The 20,730-nt window shown below is 37.7% G+C and overlaps 1 protein-coding gene across 2 annotated transcripts in view; it reads left to right on the top strand.

Moving 5' to 3' along the window:
• Positions 1–20,730, top strand: part of LOC108680618 (rab11 family-interacting protein 3) — a 61,780-nt gene that overhangs the window by 7,274 nt on the left and 33,776 nt on the right. For both annotated transcript variants that reach the window (XM_047881766.1, XM_018169492.2), the window contains exons 2-3: positions 7,208–7,295; positions 13,789–13,826. In XM_047881766.1, coding sequence (XP_047737722.1) covers positions 7,208–7,295; positions 13,789–13,826 — 126 coding nt within the window. The remainder of the gene's footprint in view (positions 1–7,207; positions 7,296–13,788; positions 13,827–20,730) is intronic.

The following is a 20,730-nucleotide window of genomic DNA, read 5'->3' on the forward strand; positions in this document are numbered from 1 at the left end:
CATTCCGATACGCGGCTGGCAGGTCTGACTTTAAATCGCTATTATGAGCAAGTTATTTGAGAGTGGAATGTTTACAATTATTGATGACAATTTTTTTTATTCTTGACTAAGCCGCTTTCAAAGCGCAATCGAAGCATCTTTCACTTAATATTTCTCACAGCCAGAGAATACTTGAATGAGAATGGATGAGAATACAATGGAGGAAATTTCGTGCCGAAAACTAGCATTATTTTAAGAAATGAAATCTGCCGATGTTTGAATTCTACACGAGATTGTGGTTAGATATTAAAGTTTAGCAATCGCACATTACTCGTAAGTAGGTTTGCGTGTTGTGTACATTCATTAAGTTATTCAACGAGTCGTTTGAAAATTGTACTCCGTAAAGAGACGTTTTTACTTGCGAAAAACTGCTCTCATCGATGACACACCGTACGAAATACATTATAATTTATCTTTCTACCAAAATCAAAAAAGGTTTCGGCCAAATTCGCATGCAAAAAGTTATGTTTCATAGATCAGTTCATGATTCACCGCGTGAGATTGTGGCCATCACCGATGAGTTTCATGAGACGTATTGCTCCTGAGTATAGGAATGGTGCATGACATGCAAAAAGTTATGTTTCATAGATCAGTTCGTTATTCACCGCGTGAGATTGTGGCCATTACCGATGAGTTTCATGAGACGTATTGCTCCTGAGAGCAGGAACGGTACTAGCGCGTCGTGCCTGGGGCGGCAGCAGCGATAGCATACAGAAACAGGTCACATCATCATGCCTCTATCATGGCCTTTTCTTATTATATGGGCTAAAATTAACCTGCTCAGAATTGAGGGCGAAGATACCTTTGGAAATTGAGTCGCAACGAGAATCTTAAATGTGGCTAAGAGCTCTCAGTTGGCGATACTATTTAATCCAAAGATTCATTTCTATTGTGCTCTATACTTAACCAACCATGTATTTCAAGCTGAAATTGTAAACATAAGCTACTTTTAATGACAACAACCATTCAATGGTATGGAGCGACCCGTTCATCACTAAGTTAAATAGGTACGGTACTTAATTTAAAATCTTATGTGTTCATGAATTTTCCTGCATAATGGTAAAATTCGGATAGGAAGCATAAATCAAAACTATACAGAAGAGATAAAAAATCAAGTTTATGATCGCGATTTTAATAGTTGCATCATTGCATTTACCTTAGAGTTTAGGCTTTTTCATATGGAATGAAAGTTATGAAACACACACAGTAATAAAAATGTTTTGCCAAACACACCGTAACACTGTCATTAATAACTCTTATGTTCTGTCTTTCGGCTAGATCTGAGTCCTGATGAGTCATCATTAATCAAATCTCCAGCTTTCATCAAAATTTGCTCTTCCGTTCGTGTTATAGAACCTCAGCCGCATTAGAATTTATTGTTCAATGCGTAGTCAAGGCTGTTGTCCCGTGCCTAATCCTCGCTCTTGCCCCGTGCGTAATCTTTGCTATTGTCATATGCGCAATTTTTGCTGTTTTCCTGTGGGAACCTATGCTGTTGTTTCGTTTGAGGCCCACGCTGTTGCCCCGTATGAAGCCCATTCTGTTGTTCCGTACGTTGTCATTGCTGTATGGGCTTCCCTACAGCATTCATTGCTTCCCTTGCTATTGTCCCATCGACCTGTCATGGCTACATCCTCTACTTTCTCTGATCTCGATTATTGTGCTCACCTCATTCATCTTCATGAACTCTAATTTATTCATTTGTGCTCTGCAATCACGATGATTCCTATTTTTGTGGCTGAGCTGGTTGCAGAAATAAACTTAGTATTAATTAATAATAAATGTAATGTTAATTTTCTAGATTTTTTATTTGAAATTTTGAGAGACTGATGCCGATTATTTTGGAAACCTCACTTGATTAAATGTTTTTTCTGAGGCTGTGATGCGCTCCTTGGAAATACGAACTTCTCAGATAAACTGCTAATTGTTTCAATTTTATTTCATAGCATGTTGATTTCATAAAATCGTTTTCGATATGGATCAATCTATTTGGATTGGGTGTGTAATTGCTGTTCCACTGTCCCGAATCTTTTTTTGTACATTTTTTTCACTTTAGGGATTCGGATCAGAAAGAAATTTTGATCAAAAAGTGTACAATTATGTGCGTAGTTCTAAGAATTATTCGAAACATCACTTTTTTTCTTTAGTTCTGAGTACCTACGGGAAAATTAGTTGCATTCGACGACCGACCTGAAAATGCAGACTTCAGTAGGAAAAGTCTTGTGCACCAGCCCTGAATACGTATACGCATGGAGAGTGCGACAGCATACAGATAACGCGCGCTGCGGTTGCTTCAGCAGCATGCGGTCGCTGCAAAGTTTAGGAAAGTGTCGTTTGTACGCTTTAACATGTCCGTTATACTCGCCAGTTTTTACCACCTGTTGCTTAGCTTGTACAACGTTATTTTTACGCGGCTCCAAAATTTCAATTGCGTTTTAAAAAGTAAATGATCGATGCGTTTTATTAACTTACGTAAGCCTTGATCTTTGTAAACGTTGTGTAACGAACGTTATTTTTACGAGGCTCCAAAATTCCAATTGAGATTTAAAAAGTAAATGATCGGTTCATGTTTTTATTAACTCACATAAGCCTTGATCTTTGTAAACGTTGTGTAACGCTAGCATTTTACGGACATCCATGCACTGCACGCTAAAGCACTTAAATTGCTCAGTAAGCCACACTCATGATCAAGGCATTGATTTCGTCTCGAAAGCGCAGACTGTATCCACGAAGCGCATACATATGGTGGTGAAGTCCAGCAGCTGTGATTCAATGGGCTTGAGCTATTACTTTGTGAATAGACCGTCCCTTTTTCATTGATATGTCCTTAGAATATTTAAACACTTATTCCATACACTATTTTTTGCTGTACTCGTAAACATGGAAACCGCATTCGTTGAAGCAAATTCACTCTGATCAACTAAATATTATTCAAAAACATGTTTTTAGCGCATTTTCTCATTTATGGAATAAATGCACTATTGTGCTCGCCATGTCCGTCCGTCTGTCCGTCCGTCCGTGACCTCAAGTTTTCGTCGACGAGAAAATGCGCTCTCTGTCACTCACTGCAGTGAGTACTGAGTTATATTTTTTTAGCATTTAATCACGCGCACACGAAGCGTTTCTGCTCAATTTTAAGCTCCTGTTTGTATTTACCAGGATAAGGGTTACATTGTTACTCGATCGATATCATCCAGAGCCTAGTCCGAGTATCACACCAACAACTCAACAATGGCCTTGCTATCACTTCACTAAGGACTGGCGTCACTATCGTCCGTCACTATTGCTGCGGGGTAAACTCCCTCTAAGATAGAATAAATGATTACATTTCTAGATTATGGCACCAGAAAACACACTGTAAAATTCACAGCTGTGCTGAAATTTACCCATACATCGCATTATATTAAAGTTTTAATAGTATTTTTAAGAATAATTCTTCGTTTCTACTTACCCATACATCGCATTAATTATATTAAATTTTTAGGAGTCATAAGTAAGAATAAATTATTCGTTTCTCTCAAACTTATTCTATAAAATTGAATATTGAACTCCCGACATACTGGCAAGCGCAAACGGTTAGCATACACAAACGTGCTCGCCCCTACTCCCCTTCAACAGAGATAGCCAGGGGGAGTACCCGTGATACGGGCCATGGTACGGATATATTACACGCAGGGCTAACATGCATGGTATCATGAAACAAGTGTCTGCTGACCGTTTTTTTTTCAGCCTAATTTTGAGTGGGTCTCAGTTGCCATGAGTTAAATTGATCTTTAAAATTGTTTCAATTTTCAAGCACGGTAACCCCGAAAAACCCTTATTCTATGGTTTTAGAACCATGGGTTTGGTTTTAAAATCCCGAAAAAACCTTATTCTATGGTTTTAAAACTCCGAAAACCCTTATTCTATAGGTTTAAAATAAAACCAAGGGTTTGGTTTTAAAACAATAATCGAAAATATTATTTGCTATTTACGATAATTTTATTGAAGAAGATTCAAAATGCCTGCCTCAGTTATGATGCAAGTGAAGAAGTTTTCTAAGAAACTGTAGGCTCATAAGCATCAAGCTTGCGTACGCTTTCTGATCTTAACAAAGCGAGGGAGCATATCTCGGCCGCGGCAGATGATTGAAATCGCACTTTACGGAAGCGAAGTTTCGCTCCAAACTGTCGCTTCTCGCGCAGTAAACCGACTTCTCTCTTTCCGTTCTACGCTGTGAGCTTGTAGCGGGTCCTCTTTATTTTTCCGCATTAAATGGGGGCGATTTTTATGCATAAAGCTCATGTTTCGGGTGGCGGTTAAATCTCCGTACATTGAGATTATATCTGTTCAAATGTCTTAAATAAATAATATTGTTTCCGTTGTATATTATGGGGACACTGAATGTTTCCTCTTTCTCTGTTTTGGTGTAGGTAGAAAGCTCATATCACTTAGTTTTTAATGTTACAAATATTCCAGCTGCAAAAATCATGGAACTACAAATACTTATATGAAAACTTAATTATATATATATATAGGAAACCTAATTAGCTAAGAATATTCTCTTACAGATATATTCTTACTAAGAATATTCTCTTACAGAAATAATTTTCGAATCACTTCATTTAGGCTGCCAACATATATACTTGGAATTCCCAAAACAACAGCAAAAGGTTGTTGACCTATCGGTAATGTAGGAGACCCTGCATACCTGAGTAAGCACAAAATAATTCGGTCTTGCCTTCTTGTACGATTCTGACTAATCGCGCAACCTTGGTGTCCACGCGCACGAGATATCGGCTCACATAAGCCTGATGTGGTCACCATCACATCGTCACCTTGATGCAATTAACTGACATAATCATATATCAATCAATCATAATCTCTCAATCGTTTACTTTGCTTGTATTCCTTATCGCTAAAAATTGCATTAGCTCGAACAATTAGCGGTCTAATCATTAGACAGCCTTTAGCGTCATTAATTATTACTTGTTTAATATTCCAATTGGACGGGAACTTTTGTGTCCTAAAAAGTTTCATCTGTTGTTTGCAGAATGGTTTTTTACAGATGCTATGCCTACAGCAACTTATTATCCATGTCATAACTTCTCCTATTACTCGCTTCATTGATCTACCTCAATCTTTACATCGACAATGATCTTTGCTCACTTATTTCTCTAAATTGCTTGTATCTATGTTCATCCTCGCAATTGCAGGCTTTCATGCTCAATATTCAACAAATACATCTACTTGGGCTCACCATGCATATAAAGATATAACGGATTTGTTTGCATGCCATGTTCTTTATAAGATCAGAGAAGTTTTGTGAATGGCAACTCAAGTGTTGATGGTCAGTCTTCAATGATCCACCGTTGAGTTTCAATTGAGAAATAACTCCATTCATGCATCAGCAACGGGGGACTGGCTCAGGGGTTAACCCTCAAGTGGTGGCTTCTCCTTGTAGCTTCATCTCAAGTTCATTACGATGTTTCCCGTGGACTTGTACGTTTCGCAACTATAACCAAGTGTCGCAAGTGTAGTCAATCGTTCATTAGTGGTCAGTGATTGTGAAGGCAACTTGATTGGTGAAATGAACCTTCTTGTCTGTACTTGTTCGGTGTCACATTTTCCCCTTCGCTAGAACTCCCATGCCGCTGATCATACAATTTCTCTCAAATGTTCGCCAATCTTTCTACACAAGGGAAGCGAAACAATTCCTGCTGTATAGTTGCAATTATGCGTGACTCGTGAATGTGGAAAAACTCAAACTTCATGTAAATTAACTACGAATGATCATGTATGTATGAAACGTTGTAAGAATGAACTTTTTTGGGACCACGACTTTGTGGAAAACGTTTCGTATTCATCGATACTGGCTGCGTTCAAAGATCATTGTTAACAAATTTCAGGTGCATGTTCAGCCGCATCTGAGCTTCATACTCAGAAATGTAGATGCAGGTTGCATCAGAAACCTGTACACTGAATATGCATGCATTCAGTGCACAGAATAAGGACACCTGAGCCTCAGCTTGTCAATCCAGCTATCACAATTTTGCAGCTTTCTTCAACGATATTATCGGCGGGAGCGAACGATACATGTTATTATATACTTGAAAAATCCTAAATGTAGTTTTTAAAGATCTAAACAATTAAATCCAATTATTGTGCATAAATTGGCATTTTTAATCACACTATTTTTTCCTCTCAAATTGATTTGAATTATATTCACGCTTTGACTGGTCAAGCGCTTATTTATACTTATAAATTACATATTATATTAGTGACAGTTAATCTTCCATTAAGTTAATAAGATTCAATTCCGCTGCAATGAAGTCCAATGATCTATAGTTAGTGATAGTAATACGTTCTCAATGAGAGTGAGGCATGAACATATTGCATGCAGCAAGCAAATCATTGAGTGACAGACACCCTTCGTAGTCGGCCCATTGAGCTGAGACATTTCCTATATATACGGTCCAGCAGGACGCATACGAGTGTTACGGCGCGTATCCGTGGACGCTGAGACACTTGGCGGTTCTTATAGAATAGAATAGAATAGAAGTGTCAACACTGAAGAAATAGGCCCATGGCCTGTTGCCGATTCTTGAATTTTTCGTGACTTGATTCACAAGGGATTCATTAATTAGTGGTGATTCACATATCGTTTGCATTCAATATCGTTAGCATTCAACGGAATACTGCTCTAGGTTACCTGATATGTCACGCTGCGTTATCTCCTCGATAGATAGATATTTAAATAAAACAAGTCGAAAACGTTTCACTGTTATCAATTTATGAAAATAAAATTACTACTGAGAACGTGCAGGAAGCTAGAGCGACTTTTAAAATTTCATGTGTATGTAACGTTAGTTGTTTTGCACGAGTCAGATGTATGAAAATGGTAATTTTAATTAATTGCATGGGTATGAAAATTTTGATTTATTCTGAGCTGCTCGCAATCAGCTGCTTCATTAACATGTAACATTAATAGTCCTATCCCATGTGCATTAGAAGCGAGTGCCATGTTTTTATTTAACTAATTTAGGGTAATATTTTTAACCTGATTCATTCGTTTTATATTTGGTTGATGCATTTGAAAACATGTCAATAGTTTTAGTTTTAAATTTTTATATTGATGGTTGATAGATAAATTAATAAATATTTAAACGTATTTTGTTTGTTTTTACAGACCATCACTGAGATGCTGCCGTCCGTGTCTGATGACGTCATCAATTTCGAGCAGTTTTGTGACGTGGTCATTGCACTACGCCATTCGGGTGAGAATCATATATGAATCTTATTTTATAACACAAAACTTCACGCAAAAACAATAAAGACGCTGTTGAAAATAGGAGGCAGGTATAATTTATCATATATTGTCGAATGCTCATGGGTTCATGGGAAAGCCTGGCCGCGTGAATATATTGGGGTTATTCGGGTGAGTATCCACAGTCCTTTTCGTGTCGGTATATTACCTGGACCTGAAAATTACATTCCTGGTTTAAAATGGTAAGATATTGCAAAACAGACGTGTGAGGGTCGAATAAAAAATTTTGAAGGTTATTTTTCGATCAAAACTGTAACTGTAATTTAAATTTAAGTGTACTCATATGTTTATTTACGATTCGGAACGAGTCAAATAGGAGCTCAATGTTTAAAGTGGCTTTTAATAGAACTCCTATCAATAACCATTAATTCAATTATAAGGGAATCGTTTTGACGGTTTAATTAAAACTATTATAGTTATCAGTATATAAATTACATAGGAGAATAAAAAATTTGTATTTATTTGTTATTCTGAGTTCTGGGATGCTTTTGCGCCGGCTTTTTTCTTATTGGCATATTGTTATTTTATGTTCATTAACGATATTCGTACTTTTAAGATTCGGACGTTTTTTTAATCCTGAATCCAAGAAAAAAGTGAATCTCGAAGCACATGGATTATAATTTTCTATTCAGGACAAAGCTGGGTTCAGCTGCTAGTCGTTTGTAAAGCCTTAGACATGATAGTGCAATATTCTGGACGTTAAACACCTAGCTCATAATTATTAAGGAGTGTGGTTGAAAGAAGATAAGAGACTCATTTGGCCTTCTTCACGTGAAAAATAATCTGCCATATATGAAAATCGTTTGCAAACTCTCAATAGACTTTTTGCTGGAGAAGAAAACAAACTGTAAAGAAAGGAGTAAGGAGAAGAGTTAGTTGGTTTGTTTCCGAACGGTTCCTGAGTGTCCGCTATTTCATCCCGAGATCATTACTACCAACCAGTGAACCGGAATTTTGCAATGCTGCATCTCAGTAGACATTAGCTCCAGTTCTATTAATGCGTACGAAATTAGAGTAATTAATGTCAATGTGGAACGTTCATGATTAAAATGCGATTGTGTGTGACAGAAATGCGTGTTGCGTGGCCTAAGCTGCTGCTTCAGTACAGCTGAATCATTCAATACAGATGACTCGTTCGGTATAGCTGAATCATTCAATACGCAACACGATGAAAGCTGCATCCTGCTTCAGCAAGTACCTTTTAATTGCTTTGATTTGCAATCGAGGTTAAAATTAAGAGAATGTACTAAATCTACTGTCAAAGACCATATAGTTATTTTATATTTATAGAGAGGCAACCCAATCAATAAATTGTTCCATCACAATGATTTCTGGGCTGTATAATGCGATAGCTAAATTGGAAAAAAATGTACCTGTTGTAATCTAGAAGCGAACAGATGGAAATTTGAAATTTGATCATGGATGCAGTTTGAATTCTTTGATGTTTATAAAGACAAGACAATAATATCGTATCGTACACTCGTGGCCGAACTTTTATTCTAACATCCAGCAAAATGTTGCCCATGCAAACATGTACATTTAATTTTTTACTTAATTTCATCGGCACGATAATTGGTTTTCTATCTCATTATTCACTTTGGTGACTTTAAAAAGGCAAGCCTAAGTCTCGACATAGTTTGTTGTTCTTAAGACTCAATATCCTACAGGGCAAGTCTTTGTGCTAATTGTTCGGTAGTATTTAATTAGGTATCTACCATTCCTATTTCATTGTGCCTGCAGACCTGGTGAAAAACGAATGTTACAGTAATTATTCAAAGCATATTTTTGCCGATGCATCATAACATTACATAACATAGTGATCTCGGCGCTGCAGTGTAGGCCTGATGTGGCCTGTCGCTGATTCTTTTCCTTTTCGTGCCTTGTTCTTGTTTCGTGCCAGAAGATCTAAAATTGTGTCATTTGACCGGATCTTTTCACGACTGACGAAAGTTTGAAATAGCGAATTACACTAATTAATTTATTTTATACCCTTTAATTACACAATTACTAAAATCATAATTACATCTCCATGTATTGTTCCCTCTTTGTTGTTACTATTTACTTAAACCTCTAAGATAGCCTTTTCGTTAATTCTGAAGTAATGCATAATGCGAAGTTTTCTTGTGAGAGAGTGTGGTTTATCCGTCTATTATTTATCTACAATCACGTAATATTCACACGGTATCTCCACATTTCCGGAACTCAGTTCCTCTAACCTTCGGCTGGCATGAAATGTGACTTGCTTGCATGACGAAACTCGAAGAAACTCTCTTAGAGCTTATAATATGAAATATTTTTTTTCATTAAATGTAAACCCAGGACCAAAATTAGGTTCGTTCTAGATCCAGGGAAAGTTTAGCTCCGCACACCCTACCTACCAACATAGCACGCCATTGTTTGGCCGTATTTAATTTCTTAATACTAAAATTTCTTCAATAATTATTATAACGCAACAGATAGAGTAACCGATTAGATTTAAAAGTATTTAGCCGTTTTTGTCACTATTGTGGTGCTCATTTTCATGTATTCGTGTGATATTGAACACTGAGCGCTGTTTAGTTTAGTCCCCATGGTTTTAACAGAAAATACAAAATCTTTTGGCTCTGACATCGTAGGCGGGACTGTTTTTTCTTTTCAATGCCATAAACCTTGTTTAAGCTCCTTCTTTAATGAAGAGCGAAGAGTAATAATTCAACTATATTTAAAGAAAATGTTAATTTTGTTATGAATTAAGTAATTCTATGGCAAAAAGAAATCGGATATGCTAGTCAGTTAGAAGTGAAATTTGTTATGAATAAAAATGTTACCCCTACCGTGAAAAAGTTCAATAGCGCTCTTTGTAGTTATATTCAGATAGAAAACTTGTATTTTATTTACATTATATGATAACTTACTCAACTTACAACTTTTATACTATATGTGAATTCATTTTATAGCTTCGTGTCAAATTTTATGTAATATTTGAATTTTTTATGATAGTGCCTTTGTACCTTGTTCTCGGTCGTGCATGGTCACATTGACTTCTATCCTTCCAAAGTTCAAGAGGGCGTGATGAGTTGGTTGGCTCGTACCATACGAGACTCCTGGGACACAGTTACGACTTATCCAGGCGAAACCCTCTGATCCTCTCTCTTTTTTTAACTGAACTGTTTTTGGGCAGTTCATATGGTAATTGAAAAGAATGTTAACTCATTGTTAGTGTAGCTTTTATTTGAGGGAGTACTTTGCGTTCTAAACTTGAGCCTAAAGTTCTCACATAATTTGCGATGGTTCATTTAAGGATTATTCACCTGTTAAGTACACATTTATTCTAATGGGATTGCTACGACCCGTCTTGCCTTCTAAAATTTATCTCTTGGTGATTCATATTTTTGAGATTATGGCGTGAAAATATGTAGCTCACAATTTAAGTCTATGAAGCGATTGTATCCCTTACTTGTCACTAATTATTAGCGCATTTTCTCATTTTTTGAAAAATGCACTATTGTGCTCGCCATGTCCGTCCGTCCGTCCGTCTGTCTATCCGTCCGTCTGTCCGTGACCTCGAGTTTTCGTCGACGAGAAAATGCGTTCTCTGTCACTCACTGCAGTGAGTACTAAGTTATATCATTTAACTTACATTCAATAAATGAACTGCCAGGTGTGATCACGGATTTGAAATTTTAGCTCTCTTATGTAATATTTCTGAACAAGCGTGTCGAAGACGACTATTTTTGCTTTGCATTTCAACATATCTCTTTCATAACTTTAAATTTTCCTTTCATTGTATTGCTACATCTACAACACTCCATGGAACTTTGGTGCCTGGGAAACTAATTTAACAATGGAACTAGACAGGAATGTTTTCCTGCCAGCGCATGAGATTTGAAATTCATACCTACAACTCCCAACATTATAATAAAAAGACAACGCTACTAGAAGAGGCGCAACGGAAGTTCCTAAAACCACACATAAGAAGCCGGCAGCATCGTTTGCACGCAGACTGTCAAGCACGACAAAAACCCGCACGGTTCTCCGTTTCTTTTGCCGGCGCTGGTGCCGCTGTTTAGCTAAAACTGCCATTGTGTGCGTGACCTCAACGTGCCACAAAAACTCCGGATCAAGCAGAACTTTCTGATATTTGTTTTCTTCATTTCTTTTCCTCGTCGGTGATTGGCCATTTCCTTATAAGTTTGGTCTATATCGGCTCATTATCTAAAAATAATACGTAAATGCAGGGATAAAGCACAAAAAACAGTCAACATTGTTTCGTAAAATTGTTAGGAGTTACAAAAACAGTCAACATTGTTCCGTAATATTGTTAGGAGTGGAAACGAAAATTACAATTGATGTTATGGCAGTTTCTTGTGGCTTTTATGGTCGCGTTGCGCCTAATTGCATGAACAGACAACTTAAAGTCTACGTATTAAAAATAATTAGCCAGGATAGCATTCCAAATTTCAGACTTATATCTTATTTATGAGGGGAGTTATTGGACCTAGTAATAGTTATAAAATTACATTAGCGACTAACGCGGCTGAGCCGGCTGAACGGGCCTCTTAATCTAGTCATAATTCCGGTACACTCACTCAGCTGGTTTACCGCACCATGAAGGTCGGAGAAGATTGTGCGTCAGCAGAGAGATCTCATCATCTCAGTGATGGTGTGAAGAGCCTTGGCGGGGTACGCAGTACGCTGATAGCGTCTTGGCGTTGAAACTGAAATAAATTTGAACGCATATGCCTCCTCTAATTTGAACGCATATGCTCCTCTGATTAGCAAACACAATGTATATAATTAAAATAGCAAATAATCTGAATGATCTGTATATAAAATTTAATCCATATATAAATAATCTTTATATATTTAACCAATAGTTTGCACGGAACCTTGAGCTATTAGCCGCATAATACATTGTAACATAGGTTAAATTTATTTTATTTTAAATTAAATTAATTTTATATTTTAAATTTATGAACGTTATAGACAGTAACGCGCAACAGTAGACAGTAACGCGCAATTTTAAATTTATGAACGCGTTACTGTACTTATGTTATAGTTACCATCTTAATTGCCGATCAAAACATGCAAGTTATTCAATCAAATATCTTTTCAATAAATTCTATCATTAATTTGGTTTGAGTACTGAACGTTAATGAGGTTCGCAATGAACAATTTATTATTTTTTACAAATTTATGACTCAAATTACAAATAAGTAAGTCAATGTTGAATAATCCAGACATTTTCTATTAGAATCGAAAATACTCTTAGAAAACTTAGTTTAAGTACGAAATATTTGAGGGGAAACTTTAAATTTGCACCTTCCGCGCACACCGAACCGCTGATTTTTTCTGAAGTTTTGTGTTCAATGTCTGCACGAGCTCAGCATTGTAGCCATGCAGATATGACGTTTAAAATTTAGATTTTCTAAAGAACACATTCTTTAATAATTGAGAAATATCGAAAGCTGTTTTGGATTTCAGCTACATTGTCAGTTCAAACTCTAAAACAAAAGTGTATAAACAGTGTATAAAGTGTATAAACAGTGACTTTCATCGATGTACGTTTCACACTGGGATTTATTCATTGTACGAAGAAGTTGTAACCTAAAATTAACATTCAAACAATTCTCCTAAAATTGAGGACATACATGAACCATAGGAACTACGAAACGTTTTCTGTTATAAGAAATGGATGAGAAATGGTGAATTTTGTGGCTATTTTCTTTGCCTTTAAATTCCTGTTTAACATACGGTTTAAGCATTCAAGCGATCTTTATATACAGTATGTGACTTTATAGATATTAGATATAAGACAAAAATTAATAACTTAAACAATTTTATTAATTTAATTTATTACTTTGTGCTACTCGTAGATCATCGATAAGCTTTTATCTCCTATTTTTCATCTTTGTATTGTCACTTTTCCCTTTTGGTTATTTAGTTACAAGTTAATTTAAATTTGAGCAGAGTGACTGATGTGTGGGTCAAGTTCACCACCATTGCTGTTACTTTGCCGCAATGTTTGTCACAGGAGAGATAGAAATTCTGTTTTGCAAGTCGGTAGAGTGGAGTGCACTCAGACTGCACTTCCTTTTCTTTATCATTACGTCAGTACATGTAGACCTTTGTTGAATTAAACCAAACAGTTGCACTGTAGCATGAGTGAGTGAGTTATGGTGCAGCGATGGGTTTGCAGGCATCAACTGAGCATAAATAAATTTGAAAAAAAAAATAAAAAATTAAATAAAAACAAAAATTTAAATTTAAAAATCAAATTAAATAATTTTTGAATAAATTTATTGGAAATGCGCCTTTCATACTTATTATTGTTTATTATCATGTCTACTTTTAAACTGTTCGCTTATTTTTCTTCTATGAATTACTATTTGGAATATTCTGTAAAAGCTTATGCAATATACATTGTTGACTTAAGAGTGTGTAATTAATTTTTTTATCGACAGATGAAACTCTACCCGAAGCCGAAAGAGCATCCAACAGTGTAAGTATAAAATTTAGTAATTTCGAAAACTATTTTCTGAATTTTGTTGTTTCACTTCTATCGTCTGAAGTATAAAAAGTGGCTTTCATCGATGTAAGTTTCACACTGGGATTTATTCCCTATACGATCTGTCATGGATTTGTCTGTTTTGTTGTCATTTGTTTTTTCATAAATTATTCGGGCATGAGCAAAATTATGGTCTAAATTTGTGCGGCATTGTATTATATAAAAACTTAACCAGGATATGCAACTTCAATTTGCTGGGAACTCGCTGAACCGACATTAACAGATGTCATGGAAAATTACTACGCATCTTAACGGCTACATGCTTAGTTGGAAATTCGATCATAGGATCTTTGGCATCCATGGAAAAATCTACGTGTACGGTTAAGTTCTAAGCTGCCGGACGTACGATATTAGAAACATTGCGATGCATTTCGTTAAAAATATCTTAGATTAGTTAATGCCTTGCGTGTGTTGCCAGCAAGCGTGTCACATCCGTTGTCATGCCAACGCTAGACGACGCCATGCGGATACAAGTAAACCCAAGTTTATTGAAGTCTAAGCTAGCAGCAAGAGGCCCTAACTTTATTTGCATTTAAATTTAGATTATTCTTCTCGTTTTTCTGTGTATCGGTTTTATTAGTTAGTAAATCCATATGCAGTTGGGCTTCAAGAACCCAAAAGTTCTCATAGCGTTTGAAACTTTTCATTCCATGTCAGCGTGGGTTCGTTAATACGAATAAGAATATATTTGAGATGAAGTTTTGGAATCGGCGGTAGTCGGTATGAATTCTGTACGTGTTTCTGTACCAGTTCCAGAGAAAACGGAAGAATAACTTTATTAATGCCAATACATCTCGCGCAAACAACCGTTATTCCTCATAGATTAATTTGTCGAAAGATTATTATACCACAAATTAACCGACAGCTCATTCGCTGCTGCAAGCAGGAGTAGAAATAAACAAATAATATTATCGTAATTCATTTCATCTACATACTTGCTAGATTGTGGGGTATGTAACAAAAGTTATTCTTTAGTACCGTTCATTGGAAATTATGGCCTGCACCTCGCTACAGTATCGTCTAACTCCTAATTACAGTGTGATTCACAGAAACTTTCTGTTTCGTATTTCTTGCCAAGCAGTTTGAAGCGGCTGTGAAAGAAAGCTTCTACGCCACTGGCTGACAATTTAATTTCCTTGTTTATTAAAGGGATAGGTTGATTAAAATGCGCTTGACTAGTAATGGAGGCGAAGAATTGTTTATAACTAATGTAAAGAGCAATGAGCATGTAAATGGTGGTCCGGTGATGCAGCTAGCGGGAAATTCACCTGTTGGTGTGGGGGTGGGCGGAAGGTGGAGGTGAGGTCCACTGCTCCACTCACACCTGGCTGGCCAGTGACGTGTCAGGTGTGGGGTGAGGTGCACGCGCGTTGCTCTATCAGTTAATGTGAAAGCAAGACCGTTTGCACGAAAAAATCCCACAAACCAAAGTTACCATCCAGTTTTAACGAATTTAAAAAGTGTGTTTTAGTCATAAATTGTTTATTGTGTGTGTTTTAGAGCATTTAACGGTGCTTGTTACATCGCGAGTTGGGTAAAACATCGATGAATGATCCAGCCAAATTCCAGAAACTGTGAGCGTTTAAGTCGCCATCGGGTATCCTTCCTACATCCTGGACTACAGTGAGTGAAAAATATGTAATTAAATAGCCTCGGGAGCCATATTTCAATGCAAATTGTAATAATTTTTCTTTGAGTATCTTTTGGTAACAAGTAGAAGTAGTTGAGATCTAATTAGTGTAATGGCGGCTACTGGCTAGTGGCTACTTACGGCGAATGAACATGTGCGGCGGGATTTTGTTAAATTTTCAATCCGTTTTCTTTTCATGACGATTTGTTTTATTGTATGTTCGGATGCAGGAGAAACCATGGCAAGCACGATGACTTCTTACAACAGTTGACTAGGATTATTCTTAGATTATTGTTGTCTTAGATTATTCTTCTTTTCAATACGACAGTTTCATCCCCATGTATTTCGGTCAATAGGCAAAAGCACAAGTTTAGCTGGTCGCGAAAAAAAATGAATTGATGTTTCATTACGATTCCTGAGACCGAATGAGACTGCAGACTGTGACTGTATTGCTGGCTGCAGGGTGACTGTATTGCTGATTGCAGGGTGACTGTATTGCTGGCTGCAGGGTGACTGTATTGCTGGCTGCAGGGTGACTGTATTGCTGGCTGCAGGGTGACTGTATTGCTGGCTGCAGGGTGACTGTATTGCTGGCAGCAGGATGACTGTATTGTTGGCAGCAGGGTGACTATATATTGCTGGCTGCATGGTGACTGTATTGTTGGATGAATATATTGTGATTGCTCGGTGACTGTATTGCTGGCTGTATGGTGACTGCACATGGATGAACTAATGTATTCCTGGATGCATGATAGCATTTCAGACTGTATCCTATTGTCCACAGGACCATTTCTCACGAGCGTTATACACTTCGCTGTAACTTTCACTTCCGTACGCACGCGCTTGATACGCATGCCCATTCGTGCCCAGAGCCCATGTGCAGCTTACGCTTTGCCACGTGTACTTCAGTTGCTGGCAGTTTTCGTGAGCTCATTTCATAATTTTGAGAATATTTTGGATACGTTGAACCCGATTCAATGAATTTGTCTTCGTGAATGTTGTTTCATTATTTATTCAGCGTTTTGCGTTGTGAATCTCACTTTACCCGAAAAAAAATCGTTACATGTAAGATCAAGTACGAATATTAATTTATCACGCCTGATGTCGTTGGGTAGAGTTTTGCAGATGTGTTCAGAATAGGTTTCGTCATGGTCGCTACTTTTTACCTGAAAACCTTGCTTGAAATCGTGTAGCACAGCACAGTTGGGGCCATACCATCAAAACTCGCTAAGTGAACGTAAGTATCTACGCTCTATTTTATTGTCTATGATAGGTGGCTTTTGCTTGAAAGGCCGTCAATGATTGGCTGATGAACTTACGATTTTTTAATATTTTTTGAAAGTATAGGCCCTGGACTATATCGAACGCCTATACATTCATTCTCTATGGAATCAGCTAGCACTCAGAAATGCGAATACGTCAAACTGTCTAAATGACACACTTCCAGCACGTAGCACTGATACGCTATATACTACTTTCCCAGGATGCTTGGTACTGTCGCAGTCTTGACGGTATAGGCCTCGGCTTACCGTCAGTCCGTAGGCCTTCTTGGGCTGTACAAGGAGATATACAAGGGAACTCATGCAGGCGCATAACTGAATCCAATATGAGCGTCTTTATCCAGACGTTTGAGCTTCATTTTGTTTTTTAATAAATTTTCTACTTCGAAAGTATAGTGACACACACATCCAAGAAATTGTCGTCATATCTTTGTGAGACATAAATGAGACAAACCCCATCTATGTGAAACAAACCCCAATCAGGGTTTGTGAATAAAAAAGGATGTGTTTATTGAAGATTATATAAAATTTATTTCATGTACTAGTAAATTAAAATAAGAACAGTTTTAAAAAAAATTATAAACTTCAACAGAGAAAATGCGTACTGGGTTCATGCAACAACAGCTTCGTTGATGTGCGTGCTCTCTAAAAATTGCGGCAAGTGTCGAAGTTTTTGTTGGAGTTTATTGGAGTGCGCTTCGGGTTAACTTTCACGCAATCAATACCTGCATCATTCCAGAAATTTCACTCGAATTATTCTCATGTATTTTTTAACTGATGATCGGTTTAAATTGTCTACTTGACCATTTTGCTACGTATAATATTGTATCTTTATATAACCTATATATTTGTTTGTTATTACGTGCATCTGCGTTAACATAGAAGAAACTATCAACACCTGTCAATTTATTGATGACTGCATGGCTCGAACGTAATTGCTTCCTATGTCAATAACGCATGTTTGATGTTATTACATGCGCGTGTCTCTGCTGTGCTTGCGTGACTGATATTCACTAAATTACAGAGCTTGTAAGCCAGCTTCGCTCGTCAAGGTTACGTTATTGTGATGAGTCTTGTCCTGCTCTGGGCTGGGACATGCCTTCCCTGCGTTACGTGACAAGCACAAAACCTTGCCACGAGCTAGGGCATGACTTCCATGCGTTATGTGACAAGCACAAAACCTTGCTATGAGCTAGGGCATGACTTCCATGCGTTATGTGACAAGCACAAAGCGAGCTGGGGCAAGACTTCCAAGCGTCGCGTGACAAGCACAAAACCTTGCCCCGAGCTGGGACATGACTTCCATGCGTTATGTGGCAAGCTTAAGCGAGCTGGGGCATGACTTCCCTGCGTTATGTGACAAGCACAAAGCGAGCTGGGGCATGACTTCCCTGCGTTACGTGACAAGCACAAAACCTTGCCTCGAGCTGGGGCATGACTTCCCTGCGTTACGTGACAAGCACAAAACCTTGCTCCGAGCTGGGCATGACTTCCAAGCGTCGCGTGACAAGCACAAAACCTTGCTCCGAGCTGGGGCATGACTTCCAAGCGTCGCGTGACAAGCACGGAGCCCTCGATGACTGTCATTATCAATGTCATGCATTCTACGATATAATGATGATTATGCTTTATTGTATAATGGGAGACCTAATGACCTAGTACTTTGTAATTAGCCACTATAAACTATTAGTCTAATTCGGATTGTTATGCAAGTCTTGAACGCTCAGATTCTTCCCTGTATCCACGCACAGTGCATGGTGAAGGCCTTGAATTACCCCGCTCGCGGTGACAGATTGTTTACAGTTTTCTCTTTTGACTTTTGTATTGTAGACATTACTTTCGTATTGGAAGCATTTATCAGCGCCTTTGCGTCTATGGCATCGTGGACGATATACCCACTCGCTGGCTGCTGTTTCAGAAATCAATCCTATGATTGTTTTTCATTCGAGTTCTAAAACTTGTATTACCATAATCCCAAGATTATGCAATTTTCTCGCATCTTCTTGTTTTCAGTTCCCCTCGATCGTTATGGATTATGCTTCATTATTCATAATAATTACATTATTGAACGCTTGTTTCAGGCATAATTTCGCCGCGCATATCAATCAGTTTTAAAGCACACACGCTTCTCGTCCGACATGCAGTCCCTGTAGGGAGTAGCGGCGGCTTCCTGTTGGATTGTTGTGCTCTCTATTATACTTCCGCGTTGACGCGTCTCGCTTATCCCATTAGAGCTGCTTCTTCCTGCCTTCTCTTAGTGATAGGCTTGCTTTCAACGAGTATTGATTTAATTGATTCCATTTTAATTGATTTAATTTTTATTGTATGTGTGGTTTAATAATCGATTATAAATGAAAGGCGATTTGCTTGTTTTGTAAATCTGGGATAAAATTATTTAAACTAAGTATGAACTAATTGACATTCAGTCATTAAATAATAACATGTTATACGCAGAAGCTTCGTTGTACGATTTTATATTGCCAGACACACTAGCGCAAATGCATACAGTGGTTAAGATCTGCACCGTGATGGCAATGGCTGCAGTACAGAGAAAGCGACCTGCGTGGGAGCGTCTGGTGTTTTGTCGGGCTGGTCGCAGCGTTTCTCCAGCGCGCGCGCATCGTCATGCCCTCGCTTACCTTCGCGACGTGTTTCTAGTCACCCCGTCCGTAAGCTGAGATCGTCGATAAAGCATCCCCTCAATGATTTATCTCGTTATCAATGATTTAATAATGCCAATATGTTGTTATCATCGTCAGCAAGCTATCATCGGCAGCAAGTCAATAACGAAAACTCGGTAACATTGACTGAAATGTCGATTGCGAGTTGAAATAAAATAAAATCTCGAGAGACATAGCAATTCTAAACAGCTATTGCAGTTATAGCATTGTGGCTCAAAAATTGTTAAAGTATCCACGAATGTTCATAAAAAGTGATGGCAAGACAAAACTTGTAAATGTCGACCGGAACATCTAATTAAATTTCTTCTGGTGTTGCTTTTTGTCTAGAGTATAACAGCAGTTCTGGTCACCTCGGCACACACTTGTGGCGCCTATAGAGTCCCCTAATGGCAGCTGAGCTGGCAGCTGTGTTCCCGGGATCATTCCTAGATCCTTGATATATACGGTACCCAACTGCCTAGGTCAAAAACTACGTCAGAAAAGTGATTTACTTGAATAATTTTCTCTATCTATTCTATAAGATCGTTAAGTAGTGGAAGAGAACTATATTTGTTCTTCAGAATTGAATAACCAGAATAACAGGTTTGACATTCAGTGTTTTTATCGGTTGGTATATATTATTTAATTTACATAATTCCGTACAGAAGGAATCGATATTATTTAACTTTCTGAACAGCATATTGAATTTGTGAAAAAAAAATTTGTGAAAGCATGCAGCTAACTAAGTTAGCTAATATTGTTACTACTAGCATTCAGCCTCGGCCGTAACAATGTTTTACGAGAAACTTTATTCATTCTAAATGAAATTTCACGACAATTATCTCCCGGGCACAACAGAAAAATGTAACCCCCAAAACGTTAAAATTGAAGTTTGGCGAAAATTTTTGTCCGATGCAACTTCAAAATTTCTGTCATGCAAGAATCCTAACCCGCATGCAATCGATGCGTATAAACCCGGTAGAGGAAACCGTTATTTATTCTTGTTTACATTAATTGCCAGAATTTTTTCAATGCGTGAGTTCGATGAACCCTGACACGCGGCTCGCTGTTCAAGCTTCCGTGTGTCTGACGCTATGTGAGTCAGCAGAGCCGTGACGTCATACGTTATGCCGCTGCTTTCACTCGGTATTCTAGTGAGCGTAAATCTGGCATTCGTATAAATAAACCTGCAAAATAAACTTAGCCGTCAATCACAATCTTAAGCAGACCGTTAGGAACTCCCATTTCACAAGTGTTTAAGTACGGTA

Source organism: Hyalella azteca, unplaced genomic scaffold, assembly GCF_000764305.2.
Source record: "Hyalella azteca isolate HAZT.00-mixed unplaced genomic scaffold, Hazt_2.0.2 contig8814, whole genome shotgun sequence".
Lineage (NCBI taxonomy): Eukaryota > Metazoa > Arthropoda > Malacostraca > Amphipoda > Hyalellidae > Hyalella > Hyalella azteca.